At 39.4% G+C, this 26,385-nt stretch overlaps 1 protein-coding gene across 1 annotated transcript in view; it reads left to right on the top strand.

Annotated features, from left to right (window-relative positions):
• BIRC6 (baculoviral IAP repeat containing 6) overlaps positions 1-13,460 on the top strand; it is a 159,039-nt gene extending 145,579 nt beyond the window's left edge. Inside the window, exons 68-73 of the mRNA XM_008643347.2 lie at positions 535-752; positions 1,427-1,588; positions 2,806-2,883; positions 7,004-7,192; positions 10,148-10,282; positions 11,350-13,460. Of these exons, the coding sequence (XP_008641569.1) occupies positions 535-752; positions 1,427-1,588; positions 2,806-2,883; positions 7,004-7,192; positions 10,148-10,282; positions 11,350-11,529 (962 nt within the window). The 3' untranslated portion in view covers positions 11,530-13,460. The remainder of the gene's footprint in view (positions 1-534; positions 753-1,426; positions 1,589-2,805; positions 2,884-7,003; positions 7,193-10,147; positions 10,283-11,349) is intronic.
• Positions 13,461-26,385: the final 12,925 nt, after the last annotated feature.

Below are 26,385 nucleotides of genomic sequence, written 5' to 3'. Positions count from 1 at the left end.
GATTTTCCTCACAAATGTTTGTGGAGTGTATGCCAAGAGTAGGAGTTAGGTTTGTAGGAAGTGGGAGCTTTTCCCTCTGGCAGCTGTGCTGCAGATTTTGTGTAGCAAGTGATTAAAGAAAACCAGCTCCACTGGAGTTTTTCATGGTTCTTCAATAACATGGCAACCAGTACATGAGTAAATACTGCTCGCACTTGGCTTCACACAGGTTCCACTATTAGCATTGTGATGCATTCGTAAGTATCCTCGTATTCCTGGTCTGGAATAGCTGGTAGATTTCCAAGTTGGGAGTGGTGTATATTTGACAAGTTGCATATGAAAGCTTGTAAATTAGCTGCAGAAATTATTTCAGCCCAGCACTGATAATGCTTTGGTTTCTGTGATCACTGTTAACTCACAAAACACGTATTTTTTTTCCATTAGTGTGATGCAAATTAAACTTTCCTGATTTTAACACTCATAATCTTTATCCAAGACTAATCCATTATAAACTTCACTCCTTTCCTGACACATTAAAATCTTTTTATCTTCTAGATACATTTGAAATGGTTTCCGAAGATGATGACGGCAAACTGGTTTTTAAAGTAAATTACCACTACATGTCTCAGGTAAAAAACGCGAGTGACGCCAACAGCGCCGCCAGGGCCCGGCGCCTGGCTCAGGAAGCCGTGACTCTTTCAACCTCACTGCCTCTCTCGTCCTCATCCAGCGTGTTCGTACGTTGTGATGAGGAGCGCCTCGACATCATGAAGGTAAAGAAGCAAAGCCGGTGTAGTTCTCTCTTAGCTTGGCACAGAAGTGTTTAGGGAGGTGCCTGAAATCCTAGGAAAAAACAGAAATATTTCATGTCTACTCTAACCGCTGTCCAGGCATTAATGTAATTAATGTAATCAAAATCAGTATTTGAGTCTGATTTCTCAGTAATTTGGCAGGAGCAGGGAAAATCCATCTGCCCCAGGAGTGCTCTCTTGGCCAAGGAGTCTTCACAGAACAAGGTTCATTCTTCTTCAGCTATTCCAAAGGGAAAAGTTTAGTTTAGTGGACTCCATTATGGTCCAAACGTCTTTGCATGTGACCATTGAAGCTGTAGGCAGTAGATGTGGAGAAGTACACACTGAGTGCCTCTGGACCTGGATTTTGAAAAAGCCAATCTATTTATAGCTTTCAGTAGGAAAAAGTTTCATCTCCTTCTGTCTTCCTTTCCATTTGTAATCTGGAGAAATGAATGCTCGCAGAGGGCTTCGCTTATCCACAGATTCAGAATGGACAGACTGACAGCCTGCGTATGATTATGATGTCTGATAATAATTCCTGCTACCTAGCATGTGGAAATAAAATGCTTCATACAACTTACAAAATTTCAACTGTGTGATAGATATAAGGTAGGGATTTTAATTTTTTTTTCCCCTCTTTTTAACACTGGTAGGTTCTCATTACTGGTCCTGCAGACACCCCGTACGCAAATGGTTGCTTTGAATTTGATGTATATTTCCCACAAGACTATCCTAATTCCCCTCCACTTGTGAATCTGGAAACAACTGGAGGCCACAGCGTGAGGTTTAATCCAAACCTCTACAATGATGGCAAGGTAGGTCAGCTGGGATCCTGTGTAAGATGTAACAAGGAAGTGAAACAGATGAAAGTTTTTTCCTCTTGTGATTGAATTATGGATCAGCCACTCCCTCATGTACAGGAGGAAGCTCTTTGGTTAATACTGGTCTTCAGATTGAAATGAAGAGGGATTTGCCAGTTTCAAGTGGGAATTACCCTCTTTCTAAATAGTCTTGGAGATTTTTGAAGATCCAGCCTTTATGAGCTGGATTGGGCCAAAAAAGCAAGTACTTTTGACTGAGAAAAGTGTTCTTTTCCACCACTTTTTGCTAAATGAACCAGTCAGAAGTCTGTTTTGGCTAGCTGAAATACCCTTTCCATGGACAAAGTATGTTTTTCCTATCAGCTGCAGCTGAAGGTTTGCTGAGTGCTTTATCTCCATTTTTCTTTGTCTAGTTTTAAGTCTTGGAAAATACTTGCCTCTAAGTTTCTTCTGTTTATTTTGTCTCTTTGTTTTCCCTGTCTTGGATTGTTCCATTTCACAATAAGATTCAAGAACACCATAAACTTCCCTAAAGTTTGGATCAGTCACAAAAGTTAAGGAATAATTCCAATTTCTTGATAGTCTGTGTGACAGAAACCACCTTTTACATGCTTAAGCAGAATGACTGTCTTTAAAACCCACAACTACAAGTTTTATAACAGTATTTAAAGCAGAAAGTAGAGAATCAGACAGTATTCATTTTTTTTTTTTTTTTTTTTTTGGAGCCACTAGAATCCATAGGTTTCCCGTGAGAAAAAGTAGTCTGCCTTGTCTTGTTTGTTTATTAACATGCTGTTCTTGCTTATCCACATCATTTTTATCTGTTTTCCTTTCAAAGTAGTTTCATAGTCTTAAGCTGTGCCAGGGGAGTTTTAGGTTGCACATTAGGAAGAATTTTTCCACAGAAAGGATGATTAGACATGGGAATGGGCTGCTCAGGGAGTTGGTGGAGGTGTTGAAAGGAAAGACTGGACCTGGCACTCAGTGCTATGGTCTGGTTGACATGGTGGTGTTCGGTCACAGGTTGGACTCGATCTCTGAGGTCTTTTCCAACCTCATTGGTTCTGTGATAGGAAACAACTTCATCTTTTAGAATGCTGCTGTAAAAAAGTTTGTCAAAAAATGAATGTAATGTCAACATTCTGTTCTATCCAAACAGAACAATTTTGTCGTAATAGTTGTCTGTGGTATTAATAATGTCACCTTTTCAGGTGTGCTTAAGCATACTTAACACATGGCATGGGAGGCCAGAAGAGAAATGGAATCCCCAAACATCAAGTTTTTTGCAGGTGAGCAATTTCTTCTTTCTCTTCAAATGTCATTTAGGAGTAGTGAGTTGTCTCTTGCTCCTAAGGATTCCTTTTCTAGAACATTTAAACCAGAATTATCTTCTTCAAATAAGGATAAATAAGACAAAAGTCCAGAAAACGTCCTTGGAGCTCTAGAAAAGGAACACTGCTGAGGAGACAGGTTCTTCAAAGTGCTCTCTCCAATGAGTATTTCTGTTGGACTGGTCTTGAAGAGTGGCTGTTCATGTGTGCAGCTCATTCCTGCACCAACTCTGCTCAGATGATTTCAAATAGTTTCTTCTATTTTTAAATAGAAAAAAAAAAGGAGGGACTGGGAGATGACATCATCTCATGGAATTATCACAAACTTTTTATGGTGAAGACAAAAGAGGCTCCACATTGTGAGAGATGAGTAAGTGAAGTATATTAGTGCAGACTGTAACCTTCTTCCTCCTAAGTGTACGGGTGAGCTGAATAGAGGAATAAAAATGAAGGGAAGGAAAGTGTAGGTATGCTGTGTTCAAGAACAATTAGTGTTACATTAGAGCAGAATTTATTAGGGCATACAGTCCTTACAATTTTCAGCTTTATTTTGCAGACATGCACTGACTCATAAGCAAAGACATTAAGTAAAAGTAAAGCCTGTAATGGCTTCTTTCCTATGGCAGTTACTGAATTTATTCCGAGTTTGGAGTAATTACTATGTAGCACAAGGTGCAATTTCTATTCCAAATCCTAGAAGACTGCACTGCTTCAGCATAATACAATTACTGCCTTCAGCTGAACCGATTTCAGCTTGTTCAGGATTTGGCCTTGGAGAGCAGATTTATCAGTCTCCTAGAAGTTCAAGAATGGTCTATTCCAGTGTGTGGAAGTCAGGCAAGAGAGGCAGAGGGCCAGCATAGGTGAACAAGAACTCTTGCCTAAGCTCAGCTGCAAAAAGAAGCAAGAGAGGGTGGAAAGAGGGGATGGGCTATTAGTGTGAAATAAAAGGACATTGACCAAACATTCAGGAGAGAAATTAGGGAAGCTAAAGCTCAGATGGCATTGAAGACATTGAGGGTTATAAAGACGAACATGAAAAGCTTTTCCTAACTCTGCTGGCAGCAAGAGAGCACATTTTCCTTAGGCTTTCCAGCTGCTCAGTGGGGCAGGAAACCTATTGACAAGGGCATGGAAAAGGCAGAGGTCATCTCTGCCTCACTCTTAGGGGTAAGGTTTGCCTGAGCCGTCATTAGGGAGGTCTGTGAGAATGAGGAATCACCCACAGTAGAGGAAACAGTGTTGAAGCTTCTTGGACCCACACGTTGATGGCTCCCTCAGACCCCATGAATCCAGGGGAGCTGAGGGAGCCAACTGATATCACTGCAAAGCCATTAGCTCTCATCTTTGAAAGGCAGAACAATCAAGGGAGCTTCCTGGCAAATCTCACACTCAGCTTCAAGATCAGCAAGAGAGAGGATCACATTGGGATAGGTATCCAAGACTTCTTCACTGAGTGCAACTCTCCCAGGATCCAACTTCTTAATCAAGAGATGAACTGCAGTTTTGGACTTCAGCTGTAAAACCAGTGTAGCAAGTTGCAAGTATTTAGGAAGTCTTATTTTCACTAAAATCCTTTTTCTTACATTAAAACGTTCGATTTGATTGTTAGAAATCACATGCAGTGTAGAAGTTTATAATTTAAAACTTTTTTTTAGTGTTTCATTTTAAGAATAGTAAGAAAACTATTGGAAAAAGTCCCATCCCCATCATATTGGGAGGAAAATACAACTATTAAATGGAAAACAGCTGTATGACTAAATAAACTGCTTGGAAAGAATTAAGCACTACATGTTTTTTCTGGCTCAGAGATTGAACTATTGTCAGACCACCCAAAATACTTCAGAAATTAATTTTTATTGCCCAGCGAAACTGGAAGATCAGTTTACAGTTTCTCATTCATTACAATTGTAATTCAAAGTATCAACTGCTTATTCAGGCCCAGGAAGTACAATGCTGCAGTGTCAAATTTCTCTACCATAGCTACTTAAAAAAAAAGATAGATATGTAAAATAAAAAATTTTTAAAAAGCAAAAGCCTGTTGTTCCAGACACACATAAAAGCCACAGAGATCGCCAAAACACCTTTCACACCCAAAGCCTTGGCCCTGAAGTCACTCTACTGTGACTTAGCACATCTGCATTAATATTCTGCCTTTTTTGGTATCTAAGTGTCCGTTTGCTCGATGGAACCTCATTTGTGAGGCACATTCCATATATTTTAATGCATTTACCTACATTTTAAGGTTTAACACTAAATAACCGTGGCTGCTTCTAGTTGAGTGCAGGGCAGGTACAGGAGCCTGTGATGGTGCACACAGTACCAGCAGCTGCCTGGAGCAGTGCCTGAGAAACAGAAAACCTTGTTTAATTTTCCTTCTCAGCCCAACAAGGGATGCTGGTTCACATCTCCCACTGCACAGCTACGTGTCCAATCCATCAGGATAAAGACTTGGCTGCCCTAGACTGCAGCTGTAATGGAAGCACAGCTACTACATGAGGACAAAGTGCCACGGCACCTAAAGGAGTGAGGGTGTGTTCCTGTGAGGTGCTGCTGGGACTGAAGGTAACCTGTGTCATTCAGCTGGCTCTTGGACTGCTGCTTTGATACAAGTTACTGATCCGGCGTTGTGTCTGTCTGGACACATCACGGAGAATATGGGAAGCTGAAACACTCCTGTGCTGGCTTTGCTGCAGGAGAAACTCCAGGAGAATGTCACTCTTGAGCACAGAGCACAGCTGTGGTTGTCAGGGCAGTGCCTGTGGAAGAGTCAGAGTTTGAATTGCTGCTGACATGGCATCTGTCGGATGTAAGTTGTACATTCTCCATCCACCAAGAAAAAGGAGGTGTCTTCCATATCCAAATTCACAAACTGGGTTGCTAAATTAGGGAATGTTTTAAAGCTCTACGTTGTACCTAGACTGGGAGGAGAGTCAGTTCCAGAAACAGCTGCCCTGACATGTGGGTATCTTACACCTAAGTATGCCCAGTGCTGGAAATGCCATTCCTATGTCTGTAACGAATCATCAGCTTTTCACTAATTGAGGAAATGTAAGTGTTCAAATAACCTTTGTTGAATTCTTTACAGTTCTGGAAGTTTGTGTCACAGAACTGTAATCCCTAAAATTTTTGCTGGTGCATTTGGTCCTAAGTACATATGAAAAACTTCTTACATAAAGAAGAAACTGGTTTCTTCACTTAGTAAAAAAAAACCAAGTTGACAGGGACAAACATTTTAATACTGGAAAAACTAGCAAGCCATCAAATCATGAATATGCTTTACATCTACATTTGGATACCTAAGAGCCCTGTGTATCTATTTAATTCTTTGGGTTTTATTAGGAATAGCTGAGTATATAGTTAAATGCCTTGAATTTATGTAAGCATCTCTTCCCACATGTGCTGGATAGTAAAATTGAAAGGAGGAAAATTGTTATTTCCTAATTACTGAATAGTTGGTGCTTTGTTGATACAGTACTGAAAACACTTTTTCCCTTATCTTAAGAGAAATACTGAGATTTTGTTTTATTGGCATATGACACAGTATTGTTTACAAAATCTGAAATGAAAGGGCTAAGAACATTAATTTGAAAGAAAAAATGAGAGACAATGTAGATCACTATTAATTTCAGTGATTCACCTCGCTTTTCACCTCCTTTGTTTGTTTTCCATCTAGTTCAGAACTAGAAGAATTAGTAAGCTCTTCCACAGGGAAAAGATCAGAATTGTTGACTAAGAACTTGACACTTTCTTTCACAAAAGGGTGCAATCAGACATTTCTTCCTTTAAATAATTCCTTTTACTTACATCTGTATGTTTGTTTTGCAGGGTTTTAATTTACATTTGTCATTTTCTCAGTGTTTGAGCTAAATCCGCAGCCACAGGAGTCGGTGGTTTTTATGTGTAGTGACAGTTTAGGTTGGAAAGCGTGGACGTTCCCTACTTGCACGTAGCCTGTGTCACAAATGAGAGTACTTTGCTATGGAAGTGGTTTTGCTTGTAAGGTGAGCAGAGCTGTGTAAATTTGTAAGAATACTTCAGTAGCACAATTTTAATACTTGGTTTCTTCTCTTAACAGGTGTTAGTGTCTGTCCAGTCCCTAATACTGGTGGCAGAACCATATTTCAATGAACCAGGTTACGAACGATCACGAGGTACTCCGAGTGGTACCCAGAGCTCCAGAGAATATGATGGAAATATCCGACAGGCAACAGTCAAGTGGGCAATGCTTGAACAAATGCGAAATCCATCACCCTGTTTTAAGGAGGTAGGTTTTGTGAAAGGCAATTATTTCTCTTTTTGAGCTTTAAGAATAATGCAAATATTTGGTACGATCATGCATGAGATGTCTGTTTTAACCTGGGGCAACTGACTCAAGAGACTGCAGTGAATAAGGACGCACCAAACTTCACAGATTCTTTTCTGGGAAACAGGAATGCGTGCAAAATGGGACTGACCTGAATGGGATATTGGTGCACAGTTGGATAAAACATGGTTCCATCAACTCAGCTCACTCTTACTACTGAGCAGTACCTTCTACATTGCCTGTAACACCTGCTGATCAGCCCTACAAAGGGGCACTCTGTGCTCTGTACTCTGCATAAATAACAGGCAGTATTTTTCCAAGGATCATGAATTTGAAGCAAATACTAAGAAACACTTCAGATACACCAAGACAATGCAAATTGGAAAAATACCTTAAAAGAAATTTCACAAAGCATCTGCACTAGAAACCTGTGCCTTTGGAAACAACTGTCTTGATGCTGCTAAAGCAATGCTAACCTTCATGCATTTGTGCTGTCTTAAAAAAAATTACTGTAATAAATCAAATTGCTTAATTTGTTTATATTCCTGGAAATAGACTAAAACTCACCTGGAGCATCATAGAAGAATTTAGTTATTAGGGACTTCTCTCAGTGTCTGTAGTCCAATTCCTTTCCCAAAGCAGATGAGTTAGATCTCAGGGACTTGGACATACACAGCAAAGAGTTCAAGGAAAAAAGAGCTGAAAAAACACTAAGAGAATCTGTATGAATATTAATGCAAAATGTTTGGTCAAACCTGAGTCATCTCACAGTATTACCAGTGAGTATTTCCAGAAAAACACATTTTGCTCTGAACTACTACAGATGTTGCCAGTGTTGAAGTGTGGAACCATCTGGCAGTATCACCTATGCTTTCCATTGTCTGCATAATAAAATGTTGAAAAAGCCTAATTATTTTAGGATTATGCACATTGCTAGGTGTGGCATCTGAGATGTTGGTCTCCCATCCCTTCCTTTATGTCATAAAAAACACCTTTTGGAATACAAAACCTTTTTTCATTAAAATTACTGTGTCTTGTGGAATAGGAAGATACTGACACTTCATCTGCACTACAAGTGTTAGATATTTTTATCCACATGCAGGTGAAAAAGGATGTGCAGTGTAAGTAGGGGTGTTGAATTAATGAAATAAAACCTGGTGGTGGTTCAGAATTACCTCTTAAATGTTCTACTCAGTAAGTTAGAAGACCATGATAATGATAATATCCGGGCACATAATCCAATACCCTCTGCTAATAGGTCTTTTTCTTCTAGCTAATGTAATGGTTTCACTTTGGCAAAAGGCATTCTCAAACTGCAGTAAGATTAAATTAATTGAATATATAAGAAGCAGTGGACTCCCTGACAGTAATGCTCCATGTTTCTTCTCACATGTACAGAAATGAAGGATATGCAATATTACTCCATTTGGTAACTGAACCCCGGGTTATTGTTACTGCACTTTCCTTCCAGAGTCTCAGCAATCATGTGCTTACTCTGCAGCTCAGCTTTCATACTGCTGGTATGAAGAAGGCAGCTTTGGAACAATGATTCCATCTGCTGCCCCATCCTAATGGAAATGCATCTCTCAGATTATTTGAGCACTTTTTTGGGAGATTCACTTTTTATTAAGACCTCTAGGTTTTTTGTAGGGTCATCTTAGAAACCTTAACAGAGATGACCAATTCAGTAACATAAATGCAAAGTCATCCTGAAGACTGAGGTCTAAGAATGGAGATGCTGAGATCTGTTGTCTTCAAAAATCTGAGCTGTCTTGTCTTTTTGTCTTAAATGACAGGTAGGCTCAGGAGACCTAACTGCCAGTCTTTGGGAGTTTTTCCAAGCTCCATTGTGGATTTAAGGAATGTATCCAGAATTGAAGTCAATTACACTTTCAATATGCAGTTTCTCTTTAGACAGATAGCTATTTTCTCTAACCTCCAGAGGGAAAAATTATTTTTCCTATTATGTTGCAATATGGCCAAGAACTCTCAGTGCTCAATAAAATTTCTTTGGTTTTATTGTTTCTTTCACCATTCAGAGTTCTAGAAAACTGTTTAAGACAAAGCCAGTACCAAGTAGAGTTTCACAACTTCGTATGAGTGTTGATTGGTTGGATTTTTTAAACTCAAATATGTACTTCAATACCAAAATTACTCCCATCCAAACAGTGGGCAGTTCAGCTACTATGGCCTCAGAATTCCAGTGTTCCCAAAGGTGCTGCCTCTGCTTAGGGCAAAGTGGTTGCATCCCTTCTGAAGCAGCTGCTATGATCCTTCTCTCTGCAGAGGCGCGTAACGTTCCTGTGCTCATGCTGCTGACAGTGTTTCTGCTCATCTGTTTTCTGTTCAGGCAGCCCATGGTCAGTTGCAGGGGAGGATGTGGTGCTTCTGCTTACGCTGTGCTTCTCTAGCAAAACAGGGCAGTGACAGAAACAATGAAAGCCTCAGCACTGCATCTGTGCAGCTCTGCTCCTGTGTGAGCGTCCACATGTTGTGCCTGCGTAGGACGTTCAGCTTTGAACTGCAGAATGTGAGCAGCATTCTGCTCTCCCTTTTGCTTTTGCTCTCTGTGTTTCTGGCACTCGCTTACCCTGCAACCAGGTAACACAAGTGACTGCTGAAATGGCAAACAGTGGATTCCTGCAGATTGGAACAGATATCCAGACCAACAAACTGCCCAAAACAGCATCAGCTGAATTCAGAACAGGTTCCTCAGGGCTTTTTCCAGTTGGATTTTGGAAACCTCTGAGGACAGAAATTCCAGTTTTATCTACAACCTGGTTCAATTCTGAAATTACCTTCATAATGATTATTTTTTCTTTATCTTCAGTTAGACCCACAGAGATTTTGAAAATTTGGTATTGTTAAAGTATATGGTTCTTCCATCCCTGTTACATTGGGAATGTTTTCTTTCAGGTCATCCACAAACACTTCTACTTGAAAAGAGTGGAGATCATGGCTCAGTGTGAGGAGTGGATAGCAGACATACAGCAGTACAGCAGTGACAAACGGGTAGGCAGGACTATGTCCCATCATGCAGCAGCTCTGAAGGTGAGACGTTTGTAACAAATCTAAGTTTCCCAGTTGTCAAGGGATGAAATGTATGTGCACTCCACTTCCTCAGTATTTGTACTACAAGTTGGATTTTCCTTTAGCACCTGTCCTGCTTATTTTTTCTATCAATATTTGTATAGGATACAGTGACCCCGAGATGAGTTCAGTTGGTTGGAGCATGGTGCTGGTAACACCAGGGTTGTGGGTTTGATCCCCTACGGGCCATTCACTTCAGAGCTGGATTTGATGATCCTTGTGGGTCCCTTCCAACTGAGAATATTCTGTGATAACAGAGAGGGTTTTTTGTTCACTCTAAGATGGGTGGGGGTTAATGATAAAGTCATATTATAGCTAATTCCTTGCCAGAAAACAAGCTCTTAGAGCAGACCAGCAGTTAATAAACTGTGGTCCATTACAATCAGTTTTACCCTGTGTTAACTTTAATCAAGTTCTAACTATTATAAATGTTTTCTGCCTTCCTAACCAAGTATTATCATTTGTGTATTTTGTGACCACACAGACAACAGGTCTATATTGTTCTTAATATTTTTTTCTTCCCCTGAGATGTAACCCCCAAATTTTTAAAGGCTTTTTTTTTCTATTGCCAGACTTCCCTTCTTTCAGTGTGACTGGTCTTCAAAAAGAAGTTACTGTGATCAGTATACAATCTCTGCATATCTGTCTCTGTGACAGGTCTCATCCTGAATTCTTTATAAACTTGGTTTGACTGTATGACCTACCAAGTCCAAGCCAGTTTCTGCTGTGATCCCTAAACACAGAAATGACTCAACTGCAAGACCAATGGTGTAGCGTTTATAGCGATGCACTTGTTGGCTGCAGTTCTGTTAACCGCCTTTAATTTGTCCCCAGCAGCACTTGCTAATTATTCTGTCACTAAAAGGAAAGTACCAGTCCTTAAATACAGGGGAGAAGTTGATCCAGACATTGAAATAGTCAATTTAAGCCTTTTCTACCTACTCCTCTTTTGCCTTGTAGTGTCTAACCTTGTGAAAAGTATGGTTTTAACTGTGGCCTTCCATGCTGACTTGTTTTTGTATGTCCAGCGTCATACAGCTCAGTTGCGGGAAGAACTTCTAAAACTTCCCTGTCCTGAAGGATTGGATCCAGACACTGATGACGCCACAGAAAAATGCAGTGCCACAACAAGCTCAGAAGAGACCATGTTGCACGACCAGGTTAAACCCAGCAGCAGTAAAGATGTCCCCACTGATTTCAAGTCATGAGTTGCATTGACATGGACTTTGTAGACACAACGGCTTTGAAGCACAAGCCAAATATGTCAATATTTGTATGTAAGAAGTTAATTATGTAATAGGTAATGAAATTGAAACTATACTATGCCCTTAAGGATATACAGTTTAATTAAAAATGATCTTTTATTTACCTGTACAAGAGTGTAAACTTTTTTGTGCTTTTATTTTTCAATTGTGAGAACCACTGATTGGTATGTTTAAAAAGTTATGTATACAAAAAATGGATAAATCACTGATATATAAGGGAAACTACCTTAGGAAAGAATGTTTACTGAATGTTTATTATTTTTTTTTTACTTGTAGAGTGAGGGCGGTTGTAACAAAGAATATATATTGGTCATTCTTACAGCTACTATTTAAAGTCAGAAAATTTTCACTGAATTTGATAGATTTTACGTTTGGCCATATATTCATGCTCATATTTGATTCTAAAGAAAACCTCCTGTATACTTCAATAAACGTTAAATGGACATGATCCCTCTTTTATGATTTACTGGTACATTTTTTAAATAAACTGCCATAAAATACGTTCTAGCTGAAGACTTGCACTTGTATGACTGAATTCATTACAGTCAACATACTTAATTTTATGCTTGCTAAATCTAACATGCAAATGAAATAAATGCACATGGTTTTTACCTCATGCCAAAATTTGGACTTCTGAATTAGTTGAGTTTTTTTGGCTATTTTATGTAAACTTACAGTATTCTAAATTTCTTAAGGGCTATTCTGGAACAAAGTCTTCACTGTATTGAAATGTCTGATTTTTACGTACTCAGCTGTACTCTCACGTACTGACACACCACACAGGACTCTGATGTTCTGTATAGAACTGTGTAGACTTATTTCCAGTTTTATACTTGCAGCCACAGATCCCTAACTAAAAGGGTAAGGAGTTTACTTGATTTAATAATCAAGTCTCACTTTTAACATAACATGCATTGCTATCATTGTTATTCATTTTTGAGCAGTCCTTGAAGGACTAAACAGTTAATACTGATATTACCTCAGACTAATGATCTGTTGTATGATAAATACTATAAATCAGGCAAAACCGAAAGGTTTTTTTGTTTTCTATTTGTTCTTTGTTTATAAGTATCACTCTGGAATTTTTTTCACTTTTTGTTTTACAATGTATTATTTCTAATCATTAAAAATGGCACCAACTGAGGTTGTGTTCTTATGCTGATGGTTAACAGTTAGTTCTGGTAGTCCTGACTGATGAACAGTTTTTGTATTCTACTGATCTGTTGTGTTAATCCAAGGCCTGTTCTGATTGTACATACCTCTCAAAATACCAACTTGGCTACATCTGTGTAACTTCAGGTGTCCTTAGTCAAAGAGCAAAACAAGCAGCCCTGTGCCAGAACTGCTGGTAAATACATGAAACAAAGAGCTTATGCCACATAGTCCAAGTGTTAGAACTTCATCAGTGTTGAAACAGCACTGCATTTTTCCAGATGGGTATTTACTTACCTTCTATTACTGTACAAAATGACTGTGATACTCCTGTAAAGGCTCCAAAAGCAAAATTACCCACTGACTTCCAATTTATATTTGTTAGGAGTTTCCATTAGAGCTCTTCATTTATTGCTTGAACTGTCTGCCTACAGGAGCACAGTCTTTTTATAAAATCCTGGCACGTGTACCAAAACCAAATGTATTGACTCTGAAGATCCTCTTTAAGCGTGAAGACTTTTTTCTTTACCATTAAAACACAAGACTGAAACAAAAAGTACCCATCTTGCATTGATTTGACATGAGGAAGGTGGTTAACATGATTGTACCTTTATCTCTGGTGTGTATTTACGGTTTCATAGCAATGCTAATGTGAAGTCACTGCTGCTTAATTAAGCAGATGTAAACAGCTGCATGGGATATTAAACTTTAATTTGCATCTACATACCAATTATCCTTTTTTTGCTCTAACATGAGCTAGAATGGTATTGTACCAAATTAATGCAGAGATTCAATCCTTAATAATTTGCAACTGTGTTACAGTCTAGTAAGTAAACTGAACTTGGCAACAAATACAAAATACACGTTTTCAGGTTTTTAAATACACGAGGTAGCTATGCTACTTGGCAGTAACATCACAGTAAATCCTATGAGGTAGTAGACTCATTTTCACCATTTCATGAAAGTGAATAGAAACCTGTGCAGATGACAGTTTCTAACCATCCATTTAAGTCCTGTGTTTTTAACTGTTAAGCTGATTTTGTAGAAAATGTTTTAAAAATTAACAGAAGTTATTTTCGAAAGTGCAAAGGGCAGCAAGGTGCTAGTTAGATCATTATGGAATTTTACTCCATGTTTTTTGGTGCTGCCTTTGGCCCAGGATTGACTGTTGACACTACAGTTGTGCAGTGTAGTGTGGGATGTTACCAGCCATTGGAATTGCTGTAGCCACTCTGCCAGAGGAGGAGTGCACCACAGAGTAATAAGGCAGGAGTGTTTCCTGGTGCTTCACAGACAACACTGCCAAGCTTTTCTGACTGGTGCAACTGCAGTGTCTACAGAAGAGGAAACAGCCTGGCAATCGAGGAGGCCTTGTGCTCCATGAGAACAAAGCCCTTGTTCCACTGATTGCTGCACATGAACAACTGTTCTGTTCTGCAGCACTCTCCATGTACAGACAGGAATGATGGTACCGCTGCAGGATTTGATGGTTTCCTCCAGAATTTCCTCCCAGTAAAAGATATGTATAAATGTACAGATTAGTGGTCCTCTGTAATTCTACCACTCCCATACAGGAAAAAAACAAATATGACAATCTAGAAAAAAAAGAAAAAATAAAACAAGAAAATTTGAAACATGAGAAAGCTGTAAACATCTTCCAAGTTTCACTCCAGTAGTTACATGTTGAATGTTTAGGTAAAAGTAGAATAAAATATGTGTGACTATAGACCGACTGGATCTGCAGTGACCTGTGTGGCCGTGTTGGTTGGGCTTTATTACTGTTTTTCTTCTGTAAATCTTTTATATAAGCTCAAGGTAGATACTGTGCACCTCTGCCAGCCAGGTGAGGAGCCTCTACTGCAGCCACAGGTAAAATCATGCTGACACAGGTAAGGCAGTGGGCTGCTGATCGCTGCTAGAGAGCTTCAGTGTGCATGTGCCAGTGCTGTGCTTGGATGGTTTGTTTAGCAGCAGTGGAGTTCTTTGCTTGGAAAAAAAAAAAAAAGAGAAAGCTCCCATGTAACACAGGAAATGTATTATACTGCTTTTGATGGCTCTATCAAATAGGGCATTCAGTTTCTGGCAGGATCATGTTGCTAAGAAAACATTACTACAAAATGGTCTTTTTTTTTCCAGCCATGTCATCCATTACTTTTCTTCTCCAAAATGTTTCTGGTGGCACTTTAAGAAATGTTCTGTTTTACATCTTGAGGAAACAACTTGATAAGCAAACAGCCATATTACTGATTTATTTAGTATACGCATAAATACCTGAACACAAACCCAGCTGACCTACGTTTAAGCCAAGAATATATTATGTTATTCTGATCCCTGTGAAGGAGAATTATTTAGGCTTAGACTTTTAGTTGGAGTTCCTCAGGCATGTCTTCATTTTATAACTCCATGCTGCCTTTGTATTAGTGTGATTTAAAAGGGTTTCCTTTTTTATTTCTTCAGAAACCAGTCACCACCACCAAGTGGACTCACCTCTTTGGAATGTCAGCTCTCTGTACAGAAAACAGAAATTAAAAGCATTTTTCAAAGTAAAGGAGACAGATTTTTATCTGTCTTGCCATACAAGTACAAGGTGCAGAAGGTATTTCATATCTGTTTCTCAGGTTTTTTTACCACCACACATACATATCTATCTATGTATAAATGCATCTGGTCTGGCAGTTACTTGTCTTGAAAAAGTTTCCTTAGCTTTATTTTCCCTCTCCTTTTCCACAGAGAGTGACAGCATCAGTAGGAACATCAGTAGGAACTGAGCATTTATATCACAGCAATGAGCATTCTGAAATACACTGGGCTGAGTGGAGGTAAAAGTAAGCTCCACAATTACTAAAATGAATCACAGGTAAAAACATTTTAATTCTCCAGAAATTTGGTTGTTGCCATTGTTTTATTCTCCTAAACCATGAATGCAGAAAATACATTATCTAGCCATTGAGTTACACTAGCAGAGCTCCCAAATAATCTCACCACTGCCTCTGATTAATAAAGGCTCAGAGAACAAATCCCAAACCACAATTCTCTGTCTTGATTGAGAGAGTTCTGCATATTGTGACCTGTCATCTCTGCAGGCTGCAGTCTCTTCTGTGGTCTTCTTGACTCAGACCTGAAGTTTTGGCTCTTAAAAAATAACCTGGTCCACTCGGTTCTCCAGGTGTATTAATACAACTTTGCATTAAGAGTGCCTATATTATCTGTATTATTTAACAATACAATATCATCTTCAAATGCTAGAGCTGGGAACATTTCTGTAATCCACACAGCAAAATTTTGTATTTAAGATTGTTTAGTCGAAAGTCCAGAAAGAAGAGAAGTGGGTTCCTTGTCAGTCAGAGACCATGCAGGGCATCTAACAGCCCTGCTTCTGATGGGAACCAGTGCAAGCAGAGCCCTAAGAAAATCTGGGAATAAGAAAAGGCATGTTATTGCCACCCTCAAAGACATTTAGGAATGAGGCAACTATGGTGAGGCTTGCACAGGAACAGAATTTGTTAAACCACAAGAGTAATGTCCAAAATTATACTTAAACCAAGTAGGGATGTGTATTTGCAAAAATAACAAGCAGGCTGATCTACTGAGGTATTAGAGCAATGAGTCAGATGTGGTTTTCACGAGGAACATGCTTCTCAAACATACCATGTCTCACTGCATTTAAAAACCTGCAGACACTTTCCTGTTGCCACTGTTGGGCTCCAGGCTCAGCTTAACCACTTACTGCATTCTCCACTAGATTTTTTTGTCCTGCACCTCCATTCATTTTCCTCTTCCTCACCTATCAGCCCACATCTACAGGCATGCACAAAGCCTTCAGTAGTTCATAAACTCTTTGCATAAAGCTCTGTGAGTAGAAAATGACCACATTCTGGTCACTGATAACAAACATATGAACACATATTAAAAAAATAGTAAGACCCACAAACTGGAAAATGAAAGCAAACTAAAAAATCTCATTGTAAAAAAATTCAGATTGCCATCTGGAAAGACTGTGTGTTGCTTCATTAAGGATTTTCTTATTTACTAGGAGAGCAAATGGGAAAAGAAAAACTTGGGGGGGAGTTTCCATCTTTTCTGTTTTCATTGAGATACACAATCATTAAGATCACAAGCATGTGATTCAGAAGCAGAATACCAACAGAAAATGTCTTGCAGTCTACTCCTAAGCAGTGGCTTGGGTGTGTCCAGAAGTCCTGTTCTCTCACCTTGAAATTCTACGTTTTCAGCCACAGAAAACCTTTGCCCATACCTAAATTAGGAATAAGCACATCAGTCCAAAAACTTCCAGAACTTTTCCAGTCAAAATGTCTTCGTTTATTCCAGAGTTTTCAATAATAAACTTCTTTCTACAAGTCTTTTAAGCAGCTCGTAAGAAGGTGACCTAACTGGATTCTGGTGCAGCACAATTCTAAGCCTGCACTATGACAGCAACTCTTTAACACTGCAGGAGGGGTACCAGTGGGTAATTCAGGGTTAATTCAGGCTGTAACAAGGCCACCATTATCACATATGTATAACCAGCCCAGGCAAGCACCAGCATTCTCACATTAGGGAATCCAGGGTGCCAGATCCCCGTGCACAATGGCTGGGAATGGTCTGCAGGATGCGAGTCCCTGCCTCCATCCTGGCTATAGCTACAGTTCAGGCTGTCCTGAAAACCTTGCAGCTGTTTGCTGGCAATATACTGTGGCAGTGATTCAAGAGGCAATGGAGGTGACATCAAAACCTAACAGCCAGCAGCAGGATTGTGGGAAAGGAAATTACATGCTTGCCAACAGGACCCATTTTCTCAGCTACCAAATAGTCACTCTGCGAATCTCAACTGTATTTTGAGGCAGTTTCAACCAGAGAAACTTGATGTGATCGATAAAATTCACAGGGGCTGGCCTCCAGCAAAGCAGCAGTCACAAGAGAAATCATGCGACCATCTGGCTGGCTGAATTTTACCATAGCATGTGGGATTCTGGATATGTCCCAGAGCATTGCAGAAACCTTAGACTAGGGAAAAAAAATCAGATTCAATTCAACACATCTCCCAGTTGCCTCATGGTCACTAAAGGCAACAGTGTGCAGACTTGTCACACAGACACTGAAACACTGCTCCAGTACAGGTCCCTGGGAGATTTCAGCAACATGAAGGGTCTAGTAGAGACCACCTGAGCCATCTGACAGAACAGGGAAAACAAGGTGGAAATTACATCCAACTATTGATTTAGCTCCATACAAATTTCACTTAGTTAAGAAAAACAAGCAACACTACAAATGTACACTACGTACACTCAGACTCAAACAAATGCTGTTGATGAGAGTAAACGGTGACTGAAGCAAAGGTACGCCAAAGAACAAAATATCCTTTTGTATCTGCACTGCCTACTGATGTGTTAAACCTCCTTTCACTCTTTTCTAGCTCTCCCTGCAAGGAAATCATTCATGTTAGAAAACAAATAGCCAGATGCACAAACAACACACAGCAGGGAACTGAACATCAATAACTTGTATCGGAGGGAAAGCCAAGCCATTTGAACAAAAAACAGGAGAACAACAGTTCATGGTTCCTGACAAACAACTGCGTAAGTCAGGAAAGACAGTTCTGACTTGAAGAGCTCTCAAGAGCCTGTATTGGTAGCAGAAATCGATGAGGGACAGTGCTGCAACTTCTAGATTGCATATAGAGAACTGCAGTAGAATGCTAAATTCAGTGTATGCCTAATGGAAGATTTGGATTAATCATCTGAATAAAAATAACACAGTTAAAATGCTTGTTGTGATACTGCTGTCTTCCTGACAGTGTTAGTATGACTTGTGTATTTTTAATCACTACCTTAAATCCATTTTTGCTTTACTTGCAAATGCATTTTCATGCCAGAACCCAACAGCACATTGTTTTCCATTGCCAAGCGTGCCCTCAAAGACAGTTGTCCAGTCAACGTCACTAAGGACAAGCCATGAATGTAAATTCATCCAGTTTTCATTTTTCCCTGATAGTTCATTTTACACATTTCAACACACTGAAAGGCACCAAGGCTCCACTGAGGCAGCAGAACAGTGCTCAGTGCCCAGCATCCATCACAGCCTGGGATTAAGTGTCCAAAAGCGAAGTGTAGTTGATCTATCATACAGAAATTATTCTCTATTCATTCTCAAATATTACATCTTGTGGCTGATGCAAAGTCTCCATGCAGATTAAATTGCCAGCAGGGTTCACCTCAACCTCTGCCTTCTTTTTAGCAGAGTGATTTTGTTCCATATGGCCCCTGGAAAAAAAAAATGCCACTATTTACGTTTTTCCTGAATTTAAGTCTTTCCATAGTTGAACAGCTTTTGCCTTAATGGCCTTTGGGTTTTAGTTCAGTTAACATACACAAAGAAAATATTTCAGAGCTCTTATTCAGCATCATCTCCTCATCTTAGTTTAGGCTTTGGTGTATTATTGGTTATTTATATGACATTTAAGGAAAATACAGCTCTGTATGAAGCTAAAGGAAATGTTTCAAGTGTCATTTTAAGACATGCATCAGAAAAGATGATTTGCTCTGTGCTTTCCTGCTAAAATAATATTTCGCCATTCATGTGACCATTCTGTATTCTAAGTTCTCTGCCCGAAGTCAAAGTCAACTGTTATATAGTCACAGGAATGGTGAGCAGGAGGAACAGCTGGGGGTGATCATCCTTTAGCCTGCTCTTCCCCAAACTAAACATGTGCCTTCCCAGAAGACTTTGACTTCTTATGGAGTATGTGATCCAAGTCCCCTGCCATCACAGTAGCTTAGACTCTGTGCTTCAAGCTGATTGCTTTCTCCCTTTTGTCTCTAGTTCTGTAGCGATGTTACCATGGATACCCCAGCATTTACAGCTTACTTCAGTTACAAGAGATAATTTCTACATTTTAATTTACTCACAACCACCACCATTTTACAATAACTGAAGAAAATAAGGAGGAAAATTGAGCATAGGTCACGTTTCACTTTTAAAAGGTCGGCCATTTCCACATAGTTGCACTAAAACCATTAATCATCATAAACTCATTTTGTCTAAAAGCAGAGGTAATACATTTTTCCATGTAAATCACTTCATTGCCATGACGGAATGATGTCAGAGAATTGAAATAGGTGATACAATAAATTTTCCTTTTGGAACATGGCTTAGCATTAAAGGTCATGGGGGGACAGGGGGAGGGGAGAGAGGGGACATGATTGATGTCAGCTGCTAACAAGTAAAATTTGATTTTAATTTTCATTAAATAGACCTAAATACTGTATTGACACAGACACACTTTTACAGACTACAAAAATATACACACAGTTTAAAAATGGTGCAGTAAGAACCCAAAACCCTTCTAGAATAAAAATCAAGCTCCAGCTAATAGTTTGTAAAAGATGATTAAAATAATAATTAACATTGCAAGTTTTCATTTCTTCCCCTTTTTAAAGCACAATTTTTGAAACTCAGGGCTTCATGTTCACCATTTGTACAGGCACATAGAGTTGAACACATAAATTCTTTAAACTGAAATTAGCTTTGCATCTCATTTGGCTGTGTGCATAAGAATCTTCAAACAATGAAGCAGTAGTACAAAAGAGAAATAGAATTTTACTTCTTCCCCTCCAAAAGCAAGCAACCTTGTCTGAATTACAGCCTATACCTTAACCAAAATGCAACCGTTTTCTGATATCCTGCAGCAGCCTGGTAGAACAAATATATGTATATGGCATCATGGAAAAGGGAAGGATTGGGACCAAACCTAGAAGTCAAAGCTCTCACTCCCCATTTCTCTCTGTAAGACTTCAAGTCAAGCTCTGGAAGAAATTACCAATTTTGGTTTGGCTCAAACTTTTTTTTTTTTTTTCTATTTGCTCTTTTTTATTTCTTTGGTGAAAACATGAACAACAAACTGGGGAAACAGCTGAAAATCTGTTTCACTGAGCTTTAATACCTCCTCCTTGCTGTAGCCACATAGCCATGTATAACCACAGCCCTGCTGGGTGAGGCAGAGCAGTTCTCTTTCCACACAGCTGATCTAATCCAAGGTGTGCAACAGCCCACACAGAACAGCTGCAATGAAAAAGCAAGTCCCCTTTAAAACATCTATTTCCTGTACAGATAAAATGGAAGGTTGGATATCCCCTCAGCATTTATCCTGTTCTTAAAATGGGTCCCACAGGGCTGTGGCTCTTTCAGCTTCCCAGTCAGCAACTTTAAAGCCAGGTTTTTGTACGTAAGACTTTTATATCTTAACTCAGAAATCAGACACCCTGAAGAAACAAATACCATCATGCAGAACACCTACTTTGGGCAAAAGAGAATTAACACTCAAAAGTATGGATTTGTTCATTATTTGTTTCTTTTCATGTTCAAATTATGCTTCAATGCCTGACTCTAAAGCAGAAGCAATTTTTTGGGGCAGTTTATTTCTGTAAAATGTAAAATTTCTGTACAATGTTAAGCACAATGGTTAACACAAATGTTTTAATTACCCATTTCATCCTGAAGCAGAGCACACAGCCATGTGACGTGGCCTGACTTGACCTAGCTTCCACTGGGGTGGTCTCCAGCACTCCAGAGCTGAGCTGCCAGCTGAGCTCTGGTGCTCATCTGACACTGCCATCGCTGTGACAGTGTCGTCCTCAACCTGACAGGAAGCTGCCTGAACAAAGAGACACCTGTCAGGAACTGCAGCCTCCAAGGAATGCACAGGGCAGTGTGGATGGAAGCAAGGCAGGAGGGTAGGGTGTTGAGACCTCTCATTTTCAGAGGCAGTGACCTGTTCGGCCAGCTCAGCTGCTCATGTAAGTGAAGCCTCAGCTCTTCTGCCTGGCCAGTTTTCAAACTTACCTCATAACTTTCAGTTTCCTTCTCTGTTTAAAAAAAAAAGAATTAAAAATCTGTGTATATATTTTAATAGATCCTTAAACTAATTTGATTTATTACAGAAAGACAGTTTCTTGGTGAATTCAACCTAATTCTTTTACCAGTCATGTTTATTGATTTTTATTCAGCTTGATTAGCTCACCAATTTTAAATTCCTCTAGATGGACTCTGAAATACATTTTTGGGGTAAGGCATATCATTAGCATGGCCCTGCACCGGGAAAACCTCAGTACACAGTATAGGGAAAAAAAAACCCCAAACCAAAACCAAACCAAAACCAACCAACCAAACAACCAAAAAAACCCCAAAATCAAACAAATATCACCAGTAAAGCCTCCTGAATACACACAGAAAATAAACAAAAATCTTTTTCCATACTTCTGCATGCTGTCCAGGAATCCTACTGCCTCCCACATCACACATCAAAATAAAAACCAACCACCTTGGGGACAATAAATCTTATTTTCCCCTTTTCCTTCTGTTCTCACCCTCATAAAGGGAGACTGTATTTCCATAGTAGTACTTGCGTGCCAGCTCACTGATCATGACAGGAAAGCAAAATCAAATGAAAAAACCCTGCCTTGTTCTGATAAGTATGACACAGTCTCTAGTCTTCTGATGAGCTTCATTAATTTGTCAATACTGATACAGGGGAAAGAAAATAGATTCCTGTGCAGTGTCAAGGGGTTAATCTATAGCTGCATACTGGTTCCCTGGCATCTTGGAGGATGCCACCTTAAATGAGAACAATCCTTGGCAGCAATCAGTCAGGATCTGGGTGGTATAATCTATACCTCTGACTCTCAAGAGATTCAAAATAGAATCAGATATAAAAAAAAAATTGACTCAATTATGAATTCCTCCCACTAAAACATTTTAAACTCAAACACTGTATTCTCAAGTGCTGTTTCCCTGCATGACTCCCTTTATCAACTCATAGACTTATCCCATTCACTTATCTTGCTCTCACTGCAAAAACTACTATCATCTTTTCCAAAGTTTGCATTGTTCTTTCCCTTCTATATTCTCCCTGCTCATGCAATGCTTGACTTCTGTCTTTTAAAAAATGCTCTCTTCTGGTAATGTGAGGCCCTTCATTCCAGGCTATTTAATTAGTGTTTAGGACCAAACTTATATTTGGATGCCCAATTCTCTTAACTCATACAGGATTTCCTAGGTTAACAGTAAAATCTTCACCATTTTTTCCTAAAATGGCACCCTAAATGTGTTCCATCTGCATTATTATTCAAGATCTTCACCTTTCTGCCCCTTTTAAGAAGAAAATATAAAATGGAGTTCAGTAACTGAAACAATTATTTGATTCAGCAATATGTTAATGTCACATTTAAATGTTAATGACAGCAGTAACATAAATGAAGAAAAATGTATGCACACATTCTCCATATTGCATTGAGCGTAGGAACAGACTGTAGCTGTCAACTTTGTGTTTAGTTTAAGAAAACTGAGTAGTCAAACTTTTGTACTCCTTGACGTTGATAAAGGTGGTATGGGTTTTAAAGTAATACTGAGGCCTCTTACCCTCTAAACTCATGCTAAAAGCTGACAAATTAAACCTGCCAGCTATGGATATATTGAATTCCCTCTAATTCCCTCAACCTACTACATGCAGAAATCAATTACGTTTATTTTTTTAAATCTTTGTATATATGTCTCTCTCTAATAATTTCTGCCAGGTGCACTACCATAAGCCAAAGAGTAACATTAAGCAATTTGCAACTGTTCTATGCAGCATTTGCTGAAGTAAAATTTCTCTTTTCTCTGTTTTTGACATCCCAGTGACTGCACTGCAGAATTGCTCTAACCACTGCACTTAGAGGTGACAACATGCCGAGATCTTATTTAAGTTCTGCAAGGGCACCATCTGCCCTGGTTTTGAGCTATGAGGCTGAAATGCTCTTTATTCCAAGACAAATAGGAGGTGTTTTAGGGAAAAGGATGTAAATTTTGTGAGGGAAGAAGGAACATAGACTAGGTTTCATTTGCTTGAAAAATTCTATTGCACTCCAAAGAAATAAAGCAGACTTCAAAGGAGTGTTTTGGTCAACCACTGAACCTGTTGTCCCAGTACTTAACCTCTACCAGCAGAGCTGCCACAATTTACATGGAGGTTCTTCCCAAATGTGATTCTCAGCATAAAATGCTACCTTTAATATTTGTTTTCCTTGTCTGTAACAGCAGTGTATCAGACCTTTTATATGTCCACCTTTTCCCCTTATTCATCACCTCCGGAACAAGGCACTAGAGTTTTTAATACACATGTAGGTAAACTGGTACTGCAACATTCATTTCCATTGCCTGTTTACCTTTTCCTCCACAAACACATTCATCTATCTTTCACACTGCATTATGGACAAACTAAAACAAAAGCCTTCCAGGCTTGTCTGCAATGCCACTTCTCAGCACTCTTCTTTTCATCCTTTTCCAGGATCTACCATGACAGCTCCTGCAATGTCCTGATTGTAAATACATGGAGGGTTTGCAGCAATTTCCGATATTTATGTAGCACTCAGATCTTTTCATTAAAAAGATAAAATCTGACAAGATGCAGCTGTTTACACAGCTGACTTATGAAAAGATTGTTTTCTCTGCCTTTTACTACATCAGCTCTCCACAGCATCTCCAAGTGTATCTTGTAACAACTCTTGCCACCTTAAACACTTAAAGAGCTCCCATCAGGACCCCCGGTGCACTGATAGGCCTTGGCCTGAACAAGCCTGACAGCCCCACCTGGGGCTTCCATATACCCCTCTTCCTGCAGGCTCAGAAGCAGTATTTAAACCCAGCCAACACAGCCTGGGACTATTACTCTTGAGCTGAGCTGAGTTAGTGTTGGTTTCTGGCTGTGTTACAGCCATGGGTTCTGTTGAACTGACCCCCCCTGGGCTGGCTTGACCTTGGACCTGGTGAGTTTTTGTAATGATCTTGACTTGGTTGGACTTGTCTGTGGGTCTGCCTTGCTCAGCCACTGTGGGCAGTGGGCCCTGGCTGTGGGGGACATGGCCCAGCCCTGCCAGCTCTGTCCCCAGCATCTCCTTTCCCACCTCACCAGCCTTAAGGAACAGCCAGCACTTACTGCTGCCTGCCAGCCCCATAGCAAGGACTGCTACCCAAGTCTTCTGTTGTGGTTAAGATTTCTGGTCCTTATTTTAATATGGGTCATTAAAAATTATGAAATTACTTCCCAAGCAATGAGTTAGCACAGCAGTTTGATTGCAGAGCTGAAATCAGACTTTCCCTGGAACTGACAAACCTCTATGCTGTGTTTGCACACTGAGTGGAATAGCAGGATCTATCAGAGGCACAACCCTAATATGAACAAATAACAACACAGCTTTGGAAATTCAAAAAGAAAGGACCACATCCTTCATTCATACGGGCTTAAAAATTGAGCTCACGCTGGTGGCACTGAACTGCACTGTCAACATCAGAGAAAAAACTGTCACTGTCTTCTTACATGGACTGAATGCAGATGAATCACATTTAAGATAAATCATTCTTGGTTTTATTTCATCCTGTGGCTTCATCCAAGCTGCTCACAGCTTGAAGATTATCCTGTGCTGAACTTGCCAAATTTCTCACATTTGAATCTACTGGCTGCCACAATTATACGTAAAACCAGTGTCCTGCACCATGAGCAGTATTTGTCAGAGACATCTTTTGCCTCTTAACTAGTCATTTCAATAATAAGGATGAGGTTCATTTGCAAAAACCATAAGAGAATTCAAAGGCAGATATTCTACCTGAGAAATCTGTAAAATGTTCCAAGAGCAGGTATCTAACTACAATAGAACTGGAGCATGAAGTGTTCCAGTTCTCCATGAAGTGCACTGGAGTGCTGAAAAAAACCCCTGCAGGCTGCTGCTGCATTAGCCTTAACATTGGTTTTATTTAAACTGCGATTATATTTTACTCCATCTTCTTGAAAAAGTTACAAATTACAGAAGCGGTGAATTCACTCATGTCTAGGGAAACTATGAAGACTGCAGAAGTACTGGGAGGTCATTATTTCCAAGAGCTGATCCTTTCTCTGTGTCTCAGACTATTCTTCTCTCTTGAATTAGATTCCCTGCTCATATATGTATTTGAATGTATCTTGCTTTTATTTTTAGTGTCTAGATAAACTCATTAGGATGACAGAAAAAACCAAAAGAGGGATATCTGGGTTTGGGTTTTTTTGAAAAAAGAAAAACAAGTCACCTAACTCACATTTTAGTCATATTTTGCAAATGGTTTTTCTATGAAGCCTCAAGAGACTGTGGAGTTTTCCACAGTATATCTTTTTTTGCAGTTATTTTTGGCCATGGTTGATGCTTTTTACTGTACAAAGGACAAGGAAAAGAAAAGCCTGGCTGGCCCCAAGTTCTTGGTGGGCTCTTTCAGAAGTACTCAGTGTCACCTAGAATCATTCTTGCCAGCTACAAACTGATTTAGGAGTTGTGCAAGTTTTGCAGCTGAAGAGTGGCAACATCTTATGCTTTATAATTTGCTTTAGGGGGGTTTTTACAGAAAAGCAACAACACAAAATATTTTATACTTGAATTCCACTATCACCATAGCTCTGATGCCTGGGAGAAAGCTTTGTAAATAAATGTTCGAAGGAAAATCCTTTAAACGTGGTTATTTCTGATTGGCTTTAATCTGTTACCATTGCTTCTAAAAAGAAAATTCTAACCTGAGTCATTCAGAGACTGAAGCCTTGCTCTCTCCATCAGCATTTTAAAAACTGTGACTTGTTACATAGTGAGAAACAGG

This window comes from Corvus brachyrhynchos, unplaced genomic scaffold, assembly GCF_000691975.1.
Source record: "Corvus brachyrhynchos isolate BGI_N302 unplaced genomic scaffold, ASM69197v1 scaffold70, whole genome shotgun sequence".
Classification (NCBI taxonomy): domain Eukaryota; kingdom Metazoa; phylum Chordata; class Aves; order Passeriformes; family Corvidae; genus Corvus; species Corvus brachyrhynchos.
This window is presented reverse-complemented; position numbering and strand designations above follow the sequence as displayed.